This window comes from Stegostoma tigrinum, chromosome X, assembly GCF_030684315.1.
Source record: "Stegostoma tigrinum isolate sSteTig4 chromosome X, sSteTig4.hap1, whole genome shotgun sequence".
NCBI lineage: Eukaryota > Metazoa > Chordata > Chondrichthyes > Orectolobiformes > Stegostomatidae > Stegostoma > Stegostoma tigrinum.
The window spans coordinates 4,690,549-4,714,234 of record NC_081404.1 but is presented as its reverse complement, the minus strand read 5'-3'; the positions used below and the strand labels follow the sequence as shown (position 1 = coordinate 4,714,234).

The window sequence follows — 23,686 nt, the reverse complement described above, 5'->3', positions numbered from 1 at the left end:
AGCCTCTGACAGTGCCCATTCCCTCAACACTGAACCTCCGACTGTGCTCCCTCAGCACTGACCCTCCGACAGTGCTCCCTCTGCACTGACCCTCTGATAGTGCCCACTCCCTCAGCACTGACAGTGCCCGCTCCCTCAGCACTGACCCTCCGACAGTGCTCCCTCAGCACTGACCCTCCGACAGTGCCCACTCTCTCAGCACTGACCCTCCAACTGTGCCCACTCCCTCAGCACTGACTCTCCGAAGTACCCACTCCCTCAGCACTGACCCTCCGACAATGCGGCACTCCCTCAGCACTGACCGTCCGACAGTGAGGCACTCCCCTAGCACTGACCCTCCGACAGTGCCCGTTCCCTCAGCACTGACCCTCCCACAGTGCCCACTCCCTCAGCACTGACCCTCTGACAATACCCACTCCCTCAGCACTGAGCCTCCGACAGTGCCTACTCCCTCAGCACTGACCCTCCGATAGTGCCCATTCCCTCAGCACTGACCCTCCGACAGTGCCCACTCCCTCAGCACTGACCCTCCGACAATGCCCACTCCCTCAGCACTGACCCTCCGACAGTGCCCACTCCCTCAACACTGACTCTCCGACAGTGCCCACTCCCTCAACACTGACCCTCCGATAGTGCCCATTCCCTCAGCACTGACCCTCCGACAATGCCCACTCCCTCAGCACTGACCCTCCGACAGTGCCAACTCCCTCAGCACTGACCCTCCGACAGTGCTCCCACAGCACTGACCCTCCGACAGTGCCCACTCCCTCAACACTGACTCTCCGACAGTGCGGCACTCCCACAGGACTGACCCTCCGACAGTGCTCCCTCAGCACTGACCCTCCGACAGTGCCCGCTCCCTCGCCACTGACCCACCCACAGTGCCCCCTCAGCACTGACCCTCCGACAGTGCTCCCTCAGCACTGACCCTCTGACAGTGCTCCCTCAGCATTGACCCTCCGACAGTGCCCACTCCCTCAGCGCTGACCCTCTGACAATGCTCCCTCAGCACTGACCCTCCGACAGTGCCCACTCCCTCAGCACTGACCCTCCGACAGTGCCCACTCCCTCAGCACTGACCCTCCGACAGTGCCAACTCCCTCAGCACTGACCCTCCGACAGTGCTCCCACAGCACTGACCCTCCCACAGTGCCCACTCCCTCAGCACTGACCCTCCGACATTGATCCCTCAGCACTGACCCTCCAACAGTGCCCACTCCCTCAGCACTGACCCTCCGACAGTGCTCCCTCAGCACTGACACTCCGACAATGCCCACTCCCTCAGCACTGACCGTCCGACAGTGCACCCGCAGCACTGATCCTCTGACAGTGCCCACTCCCTCAGCACTGACCCTCCAACATTGCCAAGTCCCTCAGCACTGACCCTCGACAGTGCGGCGCTCCCTCAGCACTGACCCTCCAACAGTGTGGCGCTCCCTCAGCACTGACCCTCCAACAGTGCGGCACTCCGTCAGCAGTGACCCTCCGACAGTGCCCACTCCCTCAGCCGTGACACTCCGACAGTGACCGCTCGCTCAGCACTGACCCTCCGACAGTGCCCACTCCCTCAACACTGACCCTCCGACAGCGCCCACTCCCTCAGCACTGACCCTCCGACAGTGCCCACTCCCTCAACACTGACCCTCCGACAGCGCCCACTCCCTCAGCACTGACCCTCCGACAGCGCCCACTCCCTCAGCACTGACCCCCCAACAGTGCTCCCTCAGCGCTGACCCTCTGACAGTGCTCCCTCAGCACTGACCCTCCGACAGTGCCCACTCCCTCAGCACTGACCCTCCGACAGTGCTCCCTCAGCACTGACCCTCCGACAGTGCCCACTCCCTCAGCACTGACTCTCCGACAGTGCCCCCTTAGCGCTGAGCCTCTGACAGTGCCCATTCCCTCAACACTGAACCTCCGACTGTGCTCCCTCAGCACTGACCCTCCGACAGTGGTCCCTCAGCACTGACCCTCCGACATTTCCCACTCCCTCAGCACTGACCCTCCGACAGTGCTCCCTCTGCACTGACCCTCTGATAGTGCCCACTCCCTCAGCACTGACCCTCCGACAGTGCCCGCTCCCTCAGCACTGACCCTCCGACAGTGCTCCTTCAGCACTGACCCTCCGACAGTGCCCACTCTCTCAGCACTGACCCTCCAACTGTGCCCACTCCCTCAGCACTGACCCTCCGACAATGCGGCACTCCCTCAGCACTGACTCTCCGACAGTGAGGCACTCCCTCAGCACTGACCGTCCGACAGTGAGGCACTCCCCTAGCACTGACCCTCCGACAGTGCCCGTTCCCTCAGCACTGACCCTCCCACAGTGCCCACTCCCTCAGCACTGACCCTCCGACAATACCCACTCCCTCAGCACTGAGCCTCCGACAGTGCCTACTCCCTCAGCACTGACCCTCCGACAGTGCCCATTCTCTCAGCACTGACCCTCTGACAGTGCCCACTCCCTCAGCGCTGACCCTCTGACAGTGCTCCCTCAGCACTGACCCTCCAACAGTGCCCACTCCCTCAGCACTGACCCTCCGACAATGCCCACTCCCTCAGCACTGAGCCTCCGACAGTGCCTACTCCCTCAGCACTGACCCTCCGACAGTGCCCATTCCCTCAGCACTGACCCTCCGACAATGCCCACTCCCTCAGCACTGACCCTCCGACAGTGCTCCCACAGCACTGACCCTCCGACAGTGCCCACTCCCTCAACACTGACTCTCCGACAGTGCGGCACTCCCTCAGGACTGACCCTCCGACAGTGCTCCCTCAGCACTGACCCTCCGACAGTGCCCGCTCCCTCACCACTGACCCACCCACAGTGCTCCCTCAGCACTGACCCTCCGACAGTGCTCCCTCAGCACTGACCCTCTGACAGTGCTCCCTCAGCATTGACCCTCCGACAGTGCCCACTCCCTCAGCACTGACCCTCCGACAGTGCCCACGCCCTCAGCGGTGACACTCCGACAGTGCCCGCGCCATCAGCACTAACCCTCCGACAGTGCCTACTCCCTTAGCACTGACCCTCCGACAGTGCCCACTCCCTCAGCACTGACCGTCCGACAGTGCACCCGCAGCACTGACCCTCTGACAGTGCCCACTCCCTCAGCACTGACCCTCCGACATTGCCAAGTCCCTCAGCACTGACCCTCGACAGTGCGGCGCTCCCTCAGCACTGACCCTCCAACAGTGCGGCGCTCCCTCAGCACTGACCCTCCAACAGTGCGGCACTCCGTCAGCAGTGACCCTCCCACAGTGCCCACTCCCTCAGCACTGACCCTCCGACAGTGCCCACTCCCTCAGCCGTGACCCTCCGACAGTGCCCACTCCCTCAGCCGTGACCCTCCGACAGCGCCCACTCCCTCAGCACCGACCCTCAGACAGTGCCGCGCTCCCTCAGCACTGACCCTCCGACACTGCCCCCTCAGCACCATGTGACAATATCACTTTGGTCTTTTGTGCTGCGTTGTCTGGAGTTGGATCTGTTCCCGTGATCTTTCGCTTCTGCGGTGTGACAGGGTCACGGCTGACAAGTTCACGATGTGGTTTTTCTTTGTTTTGCTGGCAGCTCGTAGCTGCTGATCTCTCCGGCTGTATCTTGCCCCTGAGTCCTCATCGAAGGCGATATCTTTGTTGGAACTGCCGCACATGATTCCTTTCTGCTGCGGCCACTTTTGAGTACCGGAAATGTGGGTTCAGTCCCTGAGCCTGCTCTCCTCTCATGTTGCTCCCAGTTCTGCTTGCTCTTTCACCTTCTTTGGCTTCCCTTTCACTGAAACGTCACCGCTTCGTTGTTACTCATTCCCAGTTCCACTTTCGTGGAACAGAGGTCGGAGTTCGGCCACAGAATAAGCGTAAAACGTTGTAAATACTTCGCAGGTCAGTTTGCAGCTGCGGGGAACTCGGATGAACTGGCAGGGGCTGAATTCAGTGTGCGTGTCCCCATTGTCAACACCGCAGTCGCTGTTTCTGAACCAGTTGAACAAGCAGGGAGGGCCGTACATCTCTGGAGAGAGGGAAAGGGAGACAGGCTCTGTCACACACACAGTCATTAAGTCTTCCAGCCCAGACCAATCTGCCCATTTTGGCGATGCTGGCTCCTGAAAAGAGCCTTCCAATTGGTTTCCCTTCCCAGCATTTACCCCATGACCCTGTCAACATTGAATTTCATCTCCAGTTGTCTTTTTCAACGTTGATGGGTAGCATGATGGCTGGCACTGCTGCCTCACAGTCTTAGGGGTCCAGGTTCAATCCTACCCTCAGGCGATTGTCTGTATGGAGTTTGCACATTCTTCCCCATGTCTGTGCAGGTTTCCTCAGGGTGCTCTGGTCATCTCCCACGGTCTAAAGATGCCTTGGTTAGGTGGATTTGCCATGGGAAATTGCTTGTCATGTTTAAGGTTCTGCATGATTTGCTGGGTTAGTCATGGGAAAATACACAGATTGGTGGGATGCTCTTTGGAGGGTTGATGCGGACCCTATGAGCTGAGTGGCCTGCTCCTGAACTGTAGGGATTCGGATTCTGGAATTCTATGATCCTCGTGTTATTGATTTCCAGGAAGTACACCCCAAACCTTAAAAACTGTGTGTGTGTGTGTGTGTGTGTGTGTGTGTGTGTGTTGGTGTGGGGGCAGGGGAAAAAACCTTTTGACTTCCCATCTGGCTCTTTTCATCATTATATTTGATTGGGACCTCACAGACACAGACATGGATAGTAATTAACAGACAAATGGAAAGTCACCATTGGCCTATGGGATCATGAGAACTGGATTCTCATTAGATAGAGATAACTGGTGGTGGTTTAACCTGAGGGTCACCATGCAAAGGGAGAGGTTGAGAAGGAGAGTGTTTCCATGGTAACTTCAAACTTTTGGGACTATTCCGCATTGCAAACCAGCTGTCCAACCAACTCAGCTAACCAACCCTTTACAGGCATACAAACATAGATAGATACAAACCTTTTACTTATAAACAGGCAGAACTAAACACACACAAACATGGCTATATACACTTTACAGCAAAGGTGAAAAAGACCCTGATGGGTGTTGGATACAGGCCTCCGAGCAGTCGTCGGGATGTGGGGAAGAACATAAATTGGGAGATAAAGAAGGCATGTGAGAAAGGCACTATTACAGTAACCAAGGGGACTTCAATATGCAGGTCGAATGTGAAAATCAGGTTAGTCACAGATTTCAAGAGGAGGAATTTGTGGAATGTCTACAAGATTTGATTTGGCGCACCTCGTGGTAGACCCCTCTAGGGAACAGGTGATTCTGGATTTGTTGATGTGTAATGAGGCAGACTTGATGAGGGAGCTTCAGGTAAAGGAACCCCTCGGGGATAGTGACCATAATATGATAGAATTCACTGTGCAGTTTGAGAGGGAGAAGCTGAAATCAGATGTAACTATATTACAGTTGAGTAAAGGTAACTCTAAAGGCGAGAGGGAGGAGCTGGCCAGAGTTGATTGGAAGGGGGGCTGAGCAGGGAAGACGGTGGAGCGTCAATGGCAGGAATTTGTGGGGGTAATTTGGGAGGCACAGCCGAAAGTCATCCCAAGGAAATAGAAACATACCAAGGGGAGGATGAAGCAAACATGGCTGACAAGGGAATTCAGGGACAGAATAAAAGCAAAAGATAAAGCATACAATGTGGTGAAGATTAGTGCAAATCCAGGGGATTGGGAAGCTTTTAAAAACCAGCAGAGGGTAACAAAAAATGCAATAAAGTGGGAGATGAAATTTGAAAGTAAGCTAGCTAGTAAAATAAAAGTAGATTGGGAGAGTTTGTTTTTAGATAACTAAAAAGTAAGAGACAAGAGTGGACATTGGACCACTGGAAAATAAGGCTGGAGAAGTAGGAATGCGGAACAGAGAAATGGCAGAGGAACTGAATAGGTACTTTCCATCGGTTTTCACAATAGACCAGCAGCATACCAGAACTTCAGGAGAGTTGAGGGGCAGAGGTGAGTATAGTGGCCATCATTAACATAATTGAGTTTTTTTTGAAGAAGTAACAAACAGGATTGATGAAGGCAGAGTGGCAGCCGTGATGTATATGGACTTCAGGAAAGTGTTAGACAAGGTTCTTCATGGTAGACTGGTTAGCAAGGTTAGATTGCATGGGATACAGGGAGATCTAGCCATTTAGATACAGAACTGGCTTGAAGGTGATGCTTTTCAGACTGGAGGCCTGTGACCAGCAGTGCACCATAAGGATCGGTGCTGGGTCCACTGCTTTTTATCATTTATGTAAATGATTTGGATATGAACATAAGAGGTATGGTTAGTAAGTTTGCAGATGACACCAAAATTGGTGGCATAGTGGACAGTGAAGAAGGTTACCTCAGTGTACAGTGGGACCTTGATCAGATGGCCATTGGGCCGAGGAGTGGCAGATGGAGTTTAATTTAGATAAATGTGAGGTACTGCATTTTTGGAAAGGTAAATCAGGGCAAGACTTATACATTTAATGGTAAGGGCCTGGGGAGTAATGCTGAATAAAGAGACCTTGGAGTACAAGTTCATATTTCCTTGAAAGTGGAGCTGCAGGTCGACAGGGTAGTGAAGGAGGTGTTTGGTATGCTCGCTTTTACTGGTCAGTGCCTTGAGTATAGGAGTTGGGAGGGCCATGTTGCAGCTGTACAGGACATTGGTTAGGCCATTATTGTAATACTGTGTTCACATTTGGCCTCCCTGCTCTGGAAAAGATGTTGTGAAACCCAAAAGGGTTCAGAAAAGATTTACAAGGACATTGCCGGGATTGGAGGGTTTGAGCTACAGGGAGAAGCTGGATAGGCTGGGGCTATTTTCCCTGGACTGTCAGAGGCTGAGGGGTGACTTATAGAGGTTTATAAAATCATGAGGGGCATGGATAGAATGAATAGACAAGCTCTTTTGTCCATTGTAGCAGAGTTGAAATCTAGAGGGGCATAGGTTTAAGGTAAGAAGGGAATCATATAAAAGGGCCTAAGGGGCAACATTTTCATGCAGAGTGTGCTGTGTGTATGGAATGAGCTGCCTGAGGAAGTGGTACAGGAGGCTGGTACAATTACAACATATAAAAGCCATCTGGATGAGAAGAGGAATAGGAAGGATATAGAGGGATACGGGCCAAATGCTGGCAAATGGGACTAGATTAATTTAGGATATTTGGTTCGCTTGGATGAATTGGGCCAAAGGATTTGTTTCCATACTGTACACCGCTATGACTCTATGATTCTACAAAGACTCTATGACTCTAAGAAGAAGCTGCTGAGGAAGCTGAAAAGCCTGAATGTGGATTAATCACCCAGACCAGATGAACTATACCCCAGAGTTCTGAGGGAAGCAGTTGAGGAGATTGTGGAGATATTAGTGTCATCTTTCATGAGCCACTGGAGTCAGGGAGGGTCCCAGAGAACTGGAAAGTGGCTGACGTAACACCCCTGATTAAGAAGGGAGGGAGGCAGAAGACATGAAACACCAGTTAGCCTGACCTCAGCCATTGGCAAGATTGTTGAGGCCTTTGTTAAAAATTCAACTGCACGGTCAAATAGGGCTGAGTCAGCACAGCTTCACCACGGGGAAGTCTTGTCTGGCAAATCTGTTAGAATTCTTTGAGAAGATAACAAGCAGGTTAGACAAAGGAGAGCCTGTGGTTGTGATCTATTTGGATTTCCAGAATGTCTTTGACAAGGTGCTACACAGGAGGCTGTGAAATAAGATAGCAGCCTATGGCGTTCGGGGTAAGATAGAGGATTGGCTGACTGGCAGAAGGCAAAGAGTAGAGACGAAGGCATCTTTTTCTGGATGGCAACTGGTGATTAGTGGAGTTGCGCAGGAGTCAGTGTTGGGACAACAGCTACTCTCGTGATGTATTAACAATTTGGACAAAGGAACCGAGGGCATTGTTACTAAGTTAGCAGATGACATAAAGATAAGTGGAGGGACAGACAGTGTTGAGGAACTGGGGAGGCTGCAGAAGGCCTTGGACAGGGTAGGAGAATGAGCAAAGAAGTGGCAGATGGAATACAATGTGAGAAAGTATGAGGATATGCACTTTGGTAAAAGAACAGAGATGTACACTACTTTATAATTGGGGAAATGCTTCAGAAATCTGAAGCACAAAGGGACTTAGGAGACCTAATTCAGAATTCCCTTAAGGTTAACATGCAGGTTCGGTTGGCAGTTACGAAGGCACATGCAATGTTAGCAAATATTTCAAGAGGTGTAGAATACAAGAGCAGAGATGTACTGCTGAGGCTGTATGAGGCTCTGGTCAGACCATGTTTGGAATATTGTTAGCAGTTTTGGGCCCACTATCTGAGGAAGGATGTGCTGGCGTTGGAGGAGGTCCAGAGGAGGTTTCTCATAATGATCCCAGGGATGAAGGGCTTGTTGTATGAGGAACAGTTGAGGACTCCCGACCTGTATTTATTGGAGTTTAGAAGGATGCGGGGGGATCTGATTGAAACTTACAGAATACTGAAAGATCTGGAAAGAGCGGACATTGGAGAAGATGTTTCCACCAGCAGGAGAGACAAGGACCCAAGAGCACAGCCTCAGAATGAAGGGACAACCTTTGAGAACTGAGATGGGAGGAATTTCTTCAGCCAGAGGCTGGTGAATCGGTGGGACTCATTGCTACAGAGGGCTGTGGGAGCCAAGTTATTGGGCACATTTAAGATAGAGACAGGTTCTTGATTAGTGAGGGGATCAAGGGTTACGGGGATAGGGCAGGGGAATGCGGTTGAGAAACATTACAGCCACGAGCGAATGGCGGAGCAGACTGGATGGGCCAAATGGCCTAATTTGACCCCTGTATCTTACAGTCTTAACAAAGTGCATTGTGAACAACTCACCAGGGTATGGAGGAGCTGTAACCTGCCATTGGATCATTTGAATCATTACAAGTCCTTCCAGCATGAGAGTACTCAATATTTGGACTTGGATTACTGATCAGCTTTGGATCCAGAAGATTGCTGAGATGATCAACAGTCTGGCTGAAGGTGACTGCAACTGGGCAGGGTGAAACTGGAGAACAAGGGATCTGAATTTGAGACAGGGCCCAGAAATTTGCGTTTTGCCATAGTTCAATTGGAGAAGTTGGAGGATCAAGCTCACAGCTAAATGGCCTGAAGGCTAGTATCAGAGTTGATGCAGAGGCTGCTGAGGTAGCTCTGTTCGTGAAATGGGGGAGGGTTGGTGGCTGTCTCGGAATTGTATGGTATCAGGAAGTCAGTGATTCCCTGCTTCTGCCTGTTTGGTTAGCAGTATAAGCATCAAACTTCGCCAAACAGTGACTTCCCACCCTAAGATCTTGTCCCTGGCAGGTAGATTGCTCCCCCCACCACCATGTTCTCTCTCCCCCATTCTCCCTCCCACCCCAGCTCTGTTCCTGACCCCACACTGTCTGTCTCCTCCTCCTCTCTCCTAATCATCCCCAATCTCACCCACTTTCTCTCTCTCTCTCTCTTTGAAATCCTACTGTTTCTCCCTACAGTCTGTCCATTTCCATCATTCTCTTTCTTTCACTCTGTCTTGTCCCACCCCATCTTGCCCTCTGGCCCCATACTTTCTATGTCTCCCTCCTCTCCCTCATACATCTTCCCTCCCTACCTAAGCTCATTAGTGAGGCCACTTTTGGAATACTGTGTTCAGTTCTGGTCTCCCTGCTCTAAGAAAAATGTTGCGAAACTTGAAAATGTTCAGAAAAGATCCACAAGGATGTTGGCAGGGTTGGAGAGCTTGGGTTGTTTTCCTTCTAGCATCAGAGGCTGAGGGGTGACCTTTTGAGGTTTGTAAAAACATGAGCGCCATGGATAGGGTAAATAGACAAGGCCTTTCCCCAGGGTAGGGGTGTCCAAAACTAGAGGGGCATAGGTTTAAGGTGAGAGGGGAAAGATTTAAAAAGGACCTAAGGGGTAACTTTTTCATGCAGAGGGTGGTGCGTGTATGGAATGTTTTATGGCTCAGTGCAGACCCTAACATTTTCATATTTTAAAGGTGCCGTGTTCCAGATGCGATGCAACTGGTCAAACTACTAAATGTTATGCCACGCACAAGTTATTTAAACACTGCAGCTAAATTTTAAAAAAGAGTTTAGAGTAACTTAATGATTGGAAACCTTAACTGAATAACAGATACGGTAACTATTACTAATTAACTGCTCCGATAAAGGAACAACCCATAAACGAACCCTTTGGCAAAAAGGAAAATTCAGACACAGGTTCTCACATGCCGTTCTCCCATCCAGAAGGGAAAAAAAACATCAAGAGAAAAGTCAGAGTGTAGCAGCCAGAAGACATTCACTGAAGCTTCCAAATCTTTTGAGACCCCAATGGCTTCTGATGTTACTGAGTGAAACAAAAACCCAGAAATCTGAATCTGTGAGAGCTGGCCACGCTGATTCAGGCTGTTAAAAAAAACCCCACGGCCTGACAAGTTGCTCACACAAGTTATCTTCAGTAGCCATTTCTACACCTCTGCCTTATAACCTGTCTTCAAAAACGTACCAGGACAAAATAACCTTCTAAAGTGACTGCATCCTCACAAACAAGCTGCCGGAGGAAGTGGTGGAGGCTGGTACAATTACAACATTTAAAAAGCATATATGAATAGGAATGGGTTAGAGGGATATGGGCCAAATGCTGGCAAATGGAACCAGATTACTAGAATCTCTGGTTGGGACGGATGAGTTGGACCAAAGAATCTGTTTCGATACGATACATTCTATGTCTCTCTTTTCTCCCCAGATTGTCTCTCTAGCTGTCCGATTGACAGCTGTCAATTGTGTGAGGTGGGTAGATTTGCATTAACTGAATGACCAGGCTCATTGATCGATGTGTGTCGTTGACTGATGAATATCTCTCAGGCGGTTTCCCCAAATCCATAAGCCAACACCAAGCGAGCTGCTTAGGCCCAGGATCCACTCAGCCAGGAGGCCCCAAGGCTTGGGGGCATGTTGCTGAGCAACAACACTCCTGCAGTGTCGCGCCTGGAGAATGTAGGGTCAGGTTAAGGGGACCTGTTCATTACAAGCTAAACAGTGTGTGTGTGTGCGCACACATAATCCAGCAGTAAATCACCAGTGGGGTGGGTCACAGGGCATTGTGTTACGGAGCAACAGGAACGACTTTTACTGGAAATCTTAGGCCGGATTATTAGAGACTGTGGAAGTCAAACTGTTTCGGGGGATTTTCCTAGTGGTTTATAAATGCAAAGCTGCAATTGAATAGCAATTCTGTTGAATGTATAAATTGCTTTGCCTAATTACTTAATTTGGAACATTGCACTATTCTGAGAACTGCATATACAAGCTGCATCAATTGTCAGGAGTTCTCTGATCTGTACAGAGGAGGTAGAATACATTTTCTGTTGCACTTGACTGATGGGCCTTTATAACAACCAATGATAATTTCACAGGCACCATTAAAGTAACTTAGAGTCATGCAGCGTGGAAACAGACCCAACTTGCCCATGCTGACTAGGTTTCCAAAACTGAACTATTCCTATTTGCTTGTGTTTGTCCCATATCCCTCTAAACCTTCCCTATCCATGTACTTAATAACAAGGTGTAGAGCTGGATGAACACAGCAGGCCAAGCAGCATCATAGGAGCAGGAGAACTGACGTTTCAGGCCTAGACCCTTCTTCAGAAATACTTCTTCTGAAGAAGGGTCTAGGCCCGAAACGTCAGCTTTCCTGCTCCTCTGATGCTGCTTGGTCTGCTTTGTTCATCCAGCTCTACACCCTGTTATCTCAGATTCTCCAGCATCTGCAGGTCCTCCTATCTCTATCCATGTACCTGTCCAAATGTCTTTTGAATATTGTAATTGTACCCACCTCTACAACTTCCTCTGGAAGCTCATTCCATACACGCACCACCCTCTGTGTGAAAAAGTTGGCGCTTGGGATCCTTTTAATTCTCTCCCTGCTCACTTTAAACCTATACCCACTAATTTTGGATTCCCGTACCCTTAGAAAAACATATTGGCTATTCATTCTATCCTTGCCCCTCGTGATTTTATAAACCTCTATAAGATCACCCCTCAGCCTCCTGTGCACCAGGGCAAAACAGTCCCAGCTAATTCAGCTTCTCCCTCGAGTCACAGCAACATCCTTATAAATCTTTTCTGTACCATTTATAGTTTAACAACATTTTTCACACAGCAGGGAGACCAGTACCGAATGCAGTATTCCGAAAATGGCTTCACCAAAGTCTTGTACAACCACAACATGACATTCCAACTCCTGTACTCAATCCAAGAACATTTCCAGGGATGAGAAACTTCAGTGATCAGGATAGAATGAGGAAATTGAGACTGTTCTCCTTGGAGAAGGCTGAGAGGAGATTGATAGAGATTTTCAGAATCATGAGCAGGCTGGATAGAGTACACAGGGAGAAATTGTTCCCACTTGTAAAAGAAAGAAGAATGAGAGGAAATGGATTTAAAGTGATTGTTCAAAAGAAACAAGAGTGCTGTGAGAAAGGACTTTTTCTCCCAGTGAGTAAATTAATAGGATAAGCTGGTACTTTTTACCTGAGCACTTGCTGCCCAGCCTACCAATGGTCAGCCTATGGCACCAATTGCAGGGTGCCCTCTGTGCCCTTCACTCTTTCATGGGGCCTGGCTAATTCCCTGAGAGAGGGTTAGCAATGGCTGGCTCCCACTATGTGCCCACCTCCATTCAGCCCCAAGCTGTATCGGCAACCTCTGCCCACAGACTGGAGTCAGAATGTGGCCCACGCTGAGATCTTTAACCAGCGTCATTAGCACATGAAAGGAGTGGGTGAGACATCAGGGCTGGCCTCCTACTGTCCTGGCAAAACTCGCTGGCACTGAGCCACCAGCTTGCATTTTTGTTGCAGCTCTCTTCCCTGAGCTGGCAAGAGGTGTGAACTGCTTTCTCTCTGCACCAGGAATGGAAGGACTGTCTTATGAGGAGAGGTTGAGTCAGTCGGGCCTGTACTCACTGGAGTTTAGAAGAATGAGAGGCAACCTTATTGAAACGTACAAGATTCTGAGTGGATGTGACAGGGGAGATGTGGAGAGGCTGTTTCCCCTTGTGGGAGAGTCTAGGACCAGAGGGTACAATCTCAGAATAAGGGGTCACCCATTGAACACAGAGATGGGGAGGAATATCTTCTCTCAGAGAGGAGTGAATCTGTAGAATTCTTTACCACAGAGGGCTGTCGACGTTGGGTCACTCGGTATATTCGAGGCTGAGGTAGATTTTTAATCAGGAAGGGAATCAAGGGTTGTGGGGAAAAGGCAAGAAAGTGGAGTTGAGGATGATCAGATCAGCCATGATCTCATTGAATGGGCTGAATCGTCTATTTCTGCTCCTTTATCTTATGATCTTGCTAATGAGACAGCAGGGACCTGGCAGGCCGTTCCTGAACTGTTGAAAATATACAACCAGTGTGTGCTGATGCACTTTTTGTGAAAGTGAGTCCAGACCTACGACTGTGCAATGCACTGTGACACTGAGATGTTAAAAAGGTATTTGACACTCTTGCCTTCATTGCTCAGTCGTTAGAGTACAGGGGTTGGGACGCCATGTTGAGGTTGTACAGGACGTTGGTGAGGCCCCTTCTGGTGTACTGTGAGCAGTTCTGGTTGCCCAGTAATAGGAAGGATATTGTTAAGCTGGAGAGGGTTCAAGAGAGATTTACCAGGATGCTGTCGGGTTTGGAAGGTTTGAGTTGTAAAGGAAGGCTGGATAGGCCGGGACTTTTTTTTTCACTGAAGCATAAAAGGTTGAGATGTGACCTGACAGAAGTTTATAAAACAATGAGGGGTATAGATATAGTTAACTGTAGTTTTCTTTCCCCTAGAATGGGGGATTTCAAGACTAGGGAGTAGATTTTTAAGGTGAGAGGAATGCGATTTAAAGACAACATTAAGAGGCATTTTCTTTTACAGAGGCTGGTTCATGTGTTGAATGAGCTTCCTGAGGAAGTGGTGGATGTGGGTACAATTACAACATTTAAAAGACATTTGGATAAGTACATGAATAGGAAAGGTTTGGCGGGATTTGGGCCAGGAGCAGGCAGGTGGGACTAGTTTAGTTTGGGATTATACTCAGCATAGACTGGTTGGACCGAAGGGTCTGTTTCCATGCTGTATGACTCTATGACTGGGTTTCTCTTGAGAGAGAGATGAGATGAGTACTTAAAGGAACTGATGTTGCATATCTTTTATCCAATCACAGGCTGAGGGCATTGTTGGTTTGGCTAGCGTTTATTGCCTATCCCAAATTGCCTGGAAGGCAGTTTACAGTCAACCACAGAAAGTCCAGACTCGGAAAGGATGGCAGTTTCCTTCCGTAAAGGACATGAGGCAATCTCAGTTCCAGACGATTTTTTTTACCGAATCTGCCATGACAGGTTTTGAACCCAGGTCCCCAGAACATCAGCCAAGTTTTTTTGGATTAATAGTCTCATGATAGTACTGCTAGACCATTGCCTCCAGTTCTGAAGAAGGGTCATAGAATCCTCACAGTGTGGAGACAGGCCATTCGGCCCAGCAAATGCACTCTGCCGTTCTGAAGAGCATCCCACCCAGATCCATTCCCCTACCCTTTCCCTGTAACTGAGCATTTCCCATTTCTAACCCACCTAAGCTACACATCCCTAAACACTGCGGGCAATTTCCCTTGGCCAATCCACCTAACCTGCACATTTTTGGACTGTGGGAGGAAACTGGAGCACCCAGAGGAAACCCACACAGACACGGGGAGAATGTGCAAACTCCACACAGACAGTCACCCGAGAGTGGACTTGAACCCGGGTCCTTGGTGCAGTGAGGCTGCAGTGCTAACCACTGAGCCACCGTGCTGTCACTGGACCTGAAATGTTAACTCCGATTTCTGTCCGCCCATGCTGCCAGACATGCAGAGATTTTCTTCCAGTAATTTCTGTTTTGGCCTCCCTGATAGTCGCTTGGCATCCGAGGCTGGCATATCAGCACAAACATGCCATCATGATTAATGTGTGAGCAGAAGTTGGTCAGTGGCACAGCTGTGCATACCCACCCTCCCTGACCTCTTCTTTTGACCTCGTGTGATGGCATGGTGGAGCTCAGAAAGATCCCACGTAGGGCTGGCAGCTTGGTTTGAATATGCCCTGGCACTGTTCCACCCATACCTGACATGTTTGCTACATTTTCCAATGATTTATTCCTCCTGCTGTTTTTTGCTCTAGGCAGTGAAGGTGTCAAGGTAGAACATAAAAACTCAGCTGAAAGGTTGGCCTGGAATCTTCAAGTTGCGTTCAGTCCCTCACCCGCCCACAACCTCCACCTCCCCCCAAAAAAAGTAGGCTGTTCCCTGACCAAATAGTCTGGCAGCTTTTGCTGTGCCAGGCTGCCCTTCGAATGAAACTCACTTTGACTCGTAAGAAGTTTGCTGATTCACCTCCCCCTCACCCACCTCCACCCCTCACTGCTGTCTCACATCTCACCAAATATTTGCTCACATCCATTCCAGGAAACGAGCTGTTACCGACTTCTCCAAGTTGTGGCAGATTGCTTTCATCATGTCACTCAAGCAGGAAAAGAGCGAGCCAACAGGTAAAAATCATCGTTATTTTTGAGAGATTGAGTCCCTGTGCAAATCCTTAGCTCGGCATTTCCTTCCCTCTCTCCTCTGGGTTCTTTTAACTCTGTTGCTTTTACTCTTCGATGAGGTATTTGCTAGCTCCGTCTCTTGCTGTCGCTTCACCTGATTCCTTGTGATCTGCTTTTTCTCGGACAGTATGTTCCAAATTGCTCTTAGGGGACTGAATTTACATTCACAGGAGTGTGTGCTTAAAGGCCAAGTTTACTAGCTGAGTATTTGGTTCTGGGCTGCTTCCCACCCCCCGCACCTTAAATCTATGCCTCCTGCTAATTGACCTCTCCTCCAGGGGAAACAGATTTTCCCTGTCCACTCTGTAACATCGATCAAATTACCCCTCAGCCTCCTCTGTTCTGAGGAAAACAACTCTTGCCTTTCCAATTGTACCTCATCACTGCAATTTTCAAGCCCAGAAGCTGGGGATCACTGGAGGAGGCTGAGATGGATCATCCACTCGGCACTTCTGGCTGAAGATCGCTGCAAATGCTTCAGCCTTTTCTTTTACACTGTGTGATGTGCTGAGCTGTTCCATCATTGAGGATGGGGATATTTGTGGAACCTCCTCCTCCAGTGAGTTGTTCAATTTTTCACCACCGTTCACCACTGGATGTGGCCAGACTGCAGAGCTTAGATCTGATCCATTGGTTGTGGGATCATTTAGCTCTGTCCACCAATTGCTGCTTTAGCTGTTTGGTGGCTTCACCGGGTTGATGCCTCATCTCCAGGTTTCCCTGACATGCCAGGTCTGCTCCTGGCATGCCCTCCTGCACCCTCCATTGAACCAGGGTTGATCCCCTGGCTTGATGGTAATGGTTGAGTGGGGAGATACATGGGCCATGAGGTTATAGATTGTGCTGGAGTACAATTCTTCTGCTGTTGATGGCCCACAGTGCCTCATGGATGCCAGAGTTGCTAAAACTGTTCAAAAATCTGTCCCATTTAGCATGGTGATAGTGCCACACAACACGATGGAGGATATTCTCAGTATGAGGGCAGGATTTGGTCTCTGCAAAGACTGTCCAAAGGTCACTCTTACCAATACTGCCACACGTCCAATAAGCTTGCATCACAGTCGGTCAGTGCTAGCATGCTTCCCAAGGTGCCTGTCAGCAATGAGAAACTCTGACATAGTTTTGGAAGCTTGGGTGGCTGTGCGATGCCCGAATTAAACGACAACTGACTACACTAAGCATGAGTGAGATGCAAACATCACTTAGAGTTTTCTCCTCTTCCTCATGCCACAGACACAGAGCCTCACACCCAGACACAGATGCATATTCACACAGACACACAAGATACAAACGAGATGCATACACACAGATATACATTCACAAGACACATAAACGCGCACACACACAAACACAGATACACATGATATATATACACAGACAAACACACAAGATACAAGCATGAACATACAAGCATATGTACACACACAAATATGTACACATATATTTAGGATATATATCACTCACACACAGACACACACCTTGGCCAATGCCGCTGCTTTTCCATTTAAGTTATACAAAGGGATCAGGAGAAATCCAAAACAAACAGTTCCCCTATCATTTATGACTGTTTCTTTGTTTTCATTTAATTTCAGACAGCTCAGAGCCTGAGCAAGATTGTAACACAATGAACTTCAATCAAGAGACAAAAGAATCGACAGGTAAGTTGCCATCTGCCTCCTGTTCTCCAGCTGGGAGGAAGCATTTCCCGGTGAGGCGAGAGGGCACTCTCAGTCCAGCAATGGGCTGATTTTCACTTGGCCAAACCAGTGTCTTATTTGATTTATTATTGTCACAGGTACTAAGATACAGTGAAAAGTATTGTTTTGCATGCTAACAAGACAAATCCTACCCTGCTTAAGGACATTAGGGTAAGAGAAAAGAATGCAGAACATAGTGTTACACCTACGGAGAAGGTGCAGAGAAAGATCAACTCTATTATATGAGAAGTCTGTTCGTCAGTCTGACAATAATGGGGAAGAAGCTGTCCTTCAATCTGTTGGCACGTGTTTTCAAACTTTTGGATCTTTTGGCCGAAGGAAGAAAGTATGGCCGGGGTGGGAGGGGTCTTTGATTGTATGAGTTGCTTTTCTGAGGCAGCAGTAGTTGTAGACAGAGCCACTGGTTGGAAGGCCGGTCTTCAAGATGGCCTGGGCTGTACTTGCAATTCTAATTTCTTGCCGGTCATGGGCAGAGCAGCTGCCATACCGAGCTGTGATGCATCCATTTTCAGATCCCTGAAAGTTGCCACCCAGGTTGATAGTGCTGTTAAGAAAGTATATGGTGTGTTAGGTTTTATTGGTAGAGGGATTGTGTTTCGGAGCCGTGATGTCATGTTGCAACTGTGCAAAATGCTAGTGCGTCCTCACTTGGAATATTGTGTGCAGTTCTGGTCGCCCCATTACAGGAAGGATGTGGAAGCATTGGAAAAGGTGCAGAGCAGATTTACCAGGATGTTGCCTGGTCTGGAGCGAAGGTCTTATGAGGAAAGGCTGAGGGACTAATACAAGATGATCAGAGGATTAGATAGGGTGGACAGTGAGAGTCTTTTTCCAAGGATGGTGATGTCGGCTTGTACAAGGAGTCATAGCTGCAAATTGAGGGGGTGATAGATTTAAGACAGATGTCAGAGGCAGGTTCTTTACTCAGAGAGTGGTAAGGGCATGGAACACCCTGCCTGCTAAAGTAGTTAACTCAGCCACATTAGGGGCATTTGAACAGTCCTTGGATAAGCATATGGATGATGATGGGATAGCATAGGGGAATGGGCTTAGATTAGTCCACAGGTCGGCGCAACGTCAAGGGCCGAAGGGCCTGTTCTGCACTGTATTGTTCTGTGTTCTATGATCTGTCTATAAAAATTGTTGAGAGTTATTGCGGACATGCCAAATTTCAGTGGGAACAAGACAGAGACATTCTTGAACCATGGGCAACCTGGCTGCCTGCTCCACCCATCACTGCACTGACACTGAAGATTATTACAGGACACCACGCAGATGGGCAATGGGTCAAACCGGTCAAGAAGCCGAACTCATCATCCAAACAAACAGCAGAGTGGGCAGAAAGTGTTTCCAAATCAGGGGCCACTTGGACCAGAGGGAACTGTAACCTTAAATCAGGCTGCCCTACTGAATCGTAGAACTAGGTTTGAGGCCACCTTTGGAATATTGTGTTCAATTGTGGTCTCCTCTCTACAACAAAGATGTTGTCAATGGTGCAGAAAAGATTTAAAAGGATTTTGCCTCTCTGACTACAGATGCAGAAAATATGGGATCGGTTAAACGAAGTCACAGAGCAGTGTAGCAATTGGGATAAAATCAAGAAGGGGAGAGGAAGGGACTGAGAGCTTTTAACAGTCATTGTATGTTTGTGAATGCAGTTAAGGCCAGGAAAACATGGGAAATGTTAAAATTAAGAGCACTTTATCTGAATGGACAAAGCACTCCTAACAAGGTAGATGAATTAATGGCACAAATTGAGGTAAATTGGTTTGATCTATAGTGCCAACCCACAACAGTAGTTATACTAAAGACAGAGCAGTCACCAGTATCTGATGGTCTGAATGCAAGCACTTTAGTGCAAATGACCACACAGATAGTGGAGATATTGCTTGAAATGTTCCAGAATCAGTAGATTCCAGGAGTGTTCTCGTGGATTGCAAAACCACTGATGTGATCTTCCTGTCTCCCACTCTTCTTGAGCAGAAATCAAGAAACTATGGGCCATTGGGCGAAAATGCAAATGCCCATAGTTAAGGAAGAAAGAGCAGGACATTTAGAAAGGCTTAAAGCAATCAGAGACAAAACGGTTTCAGGAGAGGCAAGTCACGTTTGATCAATTTGCTAGAGTGGCACGGTAAATCAGTGGATGGCACGGTATCCTCACAGCACCAGGAACCCAGGTTTAATTGCATCATGGCTTAGTCTGGTAACTGCTCTTCCCAAGACCGCAAGAAACTACACAGAGTTGTGAACACAGGCCAGTCCATCACGAAACCAAGATAACAAAATGTGAGGCTGGATGAACACAGCAGGCCCAGCAGCATCTCAGGAGCACAAAAGCTGATGTTTCGGGCCTAGACCCTTCATCAGAGAGGGGGATGGGGTGAGGGTTCTGGAATAAATAGGGAGAGAGGGGGAGGCGACCAGTCTCCCATCCATTGACTCTCTCTACACTCAGCTGCTGCCTTGGGGAAGCAGCAAACATAATCAAAGACCCCTCCCACCCTGGTTATATTTTCTTCCACCCTCTTCCTTTGGGCAGAAGATACAAAAGTTTGAAAACACTACAAACAGATTCAAGGACAGCTCCTTCCTGCTGTTAGACTTTTGAATGGACCTCTCAAATGCTAATTTTGATCTCTCTCTGCACCTTCTCTGTGGCTATAACACTGTATCCTACATTCTGTTCGCCCTGATGCACTTTGGACGGTACGATCTGCCTGTAGACAATGCAAAACAAAACTTTTCACCATATCTCGGTATTTGACAACAATTAATCAATGTTATCCTTTTCTAACCCTCCTCCTAAAATGAAGCAATTCAGTGAGATTTCCTGCTCCATGTTTTTGAAAATGACTGCAAAATACTTTTTATTTCTGCCTCTTTCTTTCCTGTCTTGTCCTGAAATAGCAGTTGTCTGTCATTCTCCAGTTCCTCGCCCAATCTTCTTTTGGACTAACAAAGAAACATTGGCAAGTTACTCAATCCCACTGAGGAAGCAAGTCAGGATAGTTTTGTGTTCAGCCAATGCACACAGTTTCAAGCAGGCATCAGTCAAAGCAGTGTGGACTCTGGCTGTCTCTTTGCCAGATGCTGCTTAGATTCAGTCACTGATCACTCACTTTGAGCTGAAGGGTTATGGGTTTAAGCCCCTCTACGGGCAACCCCAATTATGGAGGAACCTTCTGAGCATGAGCATTATTGCCAGTGAGGGGGTTTTTGTCCAATTGCCCATCCTAGTTGCCCCTCGAGAAGGTGGGTATGAGCTTCTTGAGCCGTTGCAGTCCGTGTGCTGTAGAATCATAGAATCCCTACAGTGTGGAAACAGGCCGAACAAGCCCACACCAAACCTCAGAGCATCCCACAAAGTCCCATCCCCCTATAACCCACCTAATCTACAGCTCCCTGAACACCAAAGGCAATGTAGCCTGGCCAATCCACCCTAACCTGCACATTTTTTGACTGTGGGAGGAGGCCAGAGCACCCAGAGGAAACCCATGCAGACACGGGGAGAATATGCAAACTCCACACAGAGTCACCAGAGGCTGGGATTGAACCTGGGTCCCTGGTGCTCTCAGACAGCAGTGCTAACCACTGTGCCACCGTGCCGCCCTTGGGTAGTCCTTGGGACTTGGGGAGGGGGCGGGGTGCATTCCAGGATTTTGGCCCAGCAATACGGAAGGAACGGTGTTGAATTTCCAAGTCAGAATGGAGGGGAACTTGCCAGGGGGTGTGGTGGGGGGAGGGGTGGTTGGATGGTCTTTCCATGTATCTGCTGACCTTGCCCTTCAAGGTGGAAGTAGTTGTGGGTTTGGAAGGTGCTGTCTAAGGAGCCTTGGTGAATTTTTGCAGTGCATCTTGGAGATAGCACACACACACTGATTCCCCTGAGGGAGTGAATGTTTAATCTTCACTGAGGTCAGCTGAGTCAGCACAGACCAGGTCTGGAACACAATGGAGCCATTACTCTTTGATCCAAGCACCAACACCTCCCCCTCAAGAACTTGCTGAACGATAGCTTTAAAACAGAATGATTTCCAAATATCTGATAGTTTAGAATCAGAGGCTTCCTCTCTGAACGATTCTGGTTTGAGGAAATCTGGGAGGTTTCTAGAATTCGGCTGTTTACAGGAATTTGCTGCTGAGGTAACGACTGAGATTTTAAGCTTTGCATAACATTTAACATTGCGAACAGCCTGTTTGTTTCTCCCTTTTCTGATTAATGACAGAAGTTAACTACCTCCCTCTGTGCCAACAAGTGAAGTGAGAGATCACCAGTGAGGACAGGGCTTTTCTTCCAGACTGTTTGATTGACTCTCTGGATCATGTGTCCTTGACAAACAGGCCGTGGTGGGCTTAGACTTTTGGGTGCGGGACAGAGAAACAGTACTTACCCATGGAGCACAGAGCTCAGTCAGATTGAGTATCTTTTGGGAGTGGAGAAAATAAAAGAAACACAAACTTTTAGAACAATTTGATCATGAATGCGTCTGTGCGTGCGCGCAAGAAAGTCTGAATGTACGTGAGCGAGTGTCTGAGTGTGTATGAGAATGAATGTGTGTGTGTGTGAGAGAGAGAGAGCGAGAGAGAGAGTCTGTGTGTGTGTATGTGTATATTTGTGTGGGTCTGCTTGTGTTTGAATACGTGCCTGTGTGCGAATCTGTGCGTTGGTCACAGAATGCTGACAGGCAGTGGGACCATGGGTGGGGGGGGAGGTACTGTCACAGTGGGAGGGGCCATTTTGAGAGGTCTGGGTAAGGGTCGCAGCGGGGGGTGTGAGAGGGTGTGACTGGAGGAAGAGGCCACTGCGGAGAACAGGAGTGGCTGGAGGGGATGCTGAGGAAAGGGGATCACTGGGGACAGGAGACAGGTGGTTGGGGGAAGCGGGGGAGAGGGTGGAGAGAGAGTCACTGGGGGAAGGGAAAGGGTGGAGGTAGGGGTGGTGATGGTGGTGAAGGAGTCACGGGGAGGGAAGTCATGGTGGACAGGGGTCACAGGGAGGCCAGGGTCACTGGGGGAGGGTTTTTGAACATTCCCAAAATGCGACTTCTCTGCTTGGCTGATGAAGTTCCTGAATCTATTTTCAGATAAGCCTCCCAAAATGATTGACACCAGTTGCACCCAAATCAGTTTGGCAGAATCGTTCGTTGCCATGGAGTTGTCATTTGAAACCCATCAGGAGGAGAAAGTCCGTATCCCTAACAGCAGCTCGGTGAGTGCACTCCCCGTGCTTTGTCTGAGCAACCTAAAACAAAACTGAAATCAAACTTGGTACAAAGGATTTTGCGTCCCAAGCCCTCCTTACCCACAGGAGAACACAGATGAACTGGGTGAGCAATCAGGGTTGACAGAGGTCAATGTGCTTCACTGTCAGTAGGACAACAGGGTGTATTATTCCCAATCAAACATCCTGCCCTTTCTGTTAAGCAATGGGAAGGAGTCATAAAAGATACCTTGCTGAGTTAGTGCTCAGTTAATCCCAGTGCAGTAACAGTATCCCAGGCAGAGACTAAAGCTCCATCTGAACACACAGCTCCCAGAAACATCCCTCAAATTTCACTCCAACTGCCGCACAAACAAACCCTCCCCAACCATCTCCGCCCAACCCCCACATATCTTTGCATACACCCTCTCTGTCTACCAACACCCTCCAAAAAAACACCTATCAAATCCCCATCTTCAATACCCCACACAAATCAAACACCACCTTCACATCGTTAGCAATGAATAAACTCCAGATGTTGGAATCCGAGGTAAACAAACAGGGGAAGAACACAGTAAGCCAGGGCAGCATCTGGAGGAAAGGAGCAATTGACATTTCAGCTATTCACGGTCTTCAGTCCTGAGTCTTCAGTCAACCTCCTTGAGTTCTTGCTAAGTCTAGCTGCATTGGCAGTGCTTAGGATTGCCACAGCACATTGCAGCTGTTCACATCCAAGGACGTTTTGAAAGGACCATGTCAGGAGTATCAGCAGTAGAAGTATTCTCCACATTTTTAATCAGTCTGAACAAGCAGGTCATGCAACACCTCTGGGAGTAGGTGGGACTTGCACCTGGGCCTCTTGCCTCAGAGGAAACAAGCACTACCACTGTGCCCCCAGCTGCTGCCTCCTCATGTTCTCTGAACCACAACTCAATAGACAATAGGTGCAGGAGTAGGCCATTTGGCCCTTCGAGCCAGCACCACCATTCATTATGGTCATGGCTGATCGTCCACAATCAGTATCCTGTTCCTGCCTTATCCCCATAACCCTTGATTCCACGAACTTTAAGAGCTCTATCCATCTCTTTCTTGAAAGTATCCAGAGAGTTGGCCTCCACTGCCTTCTGGGGCAGAGCATTCCATACAT

The 23,686-nt window shown here is 48.9% G+C and overlaps 1 protein-coding gene across 5 annotated transcripts in view; it reads left to right on the top strand.

Annotated features, from left to right (window-relative positions):
- LOC125448342 (natural resistance-associated macrophage protein 2-like) overlaps window positions 1-23,686 on the top strand; it is a 182,065-nt gene that overhangs the window by 82,938 nt on the left and 75,441 nt on the right. For 2 of the 5 annotated variants that reach the window (XM_048523604.2, XM_048523601.2), the window contains 3 exons: window positions 15,479-15,561; window positions 17,211-17,276; window positions 22,424-22,548. In XM_048523604.2, coding sequence (XP_048379561.1) covers window positions 15,528-15,561; window positions 17,211-17,276; window positions 22,424-22,548 — 225 coding nt within the window. In that variant the 5' untranslated portion in view covers window positions 15,479-15,527. Of the gene's footprint in view, window positions 1-3,787; window positions 3,886-15,372; window positions 15,386-15,478; window positions 15,562-17,210; window positions 17,277-21,389; window positions 21,483-22,423; window positions 22,549-23,686 lie in introns of those variants that run through there. The other 3 variants (XM_048523603.2, XM_048523602.2, XM_048523605.2) reach the window with 3 other exon arrangements.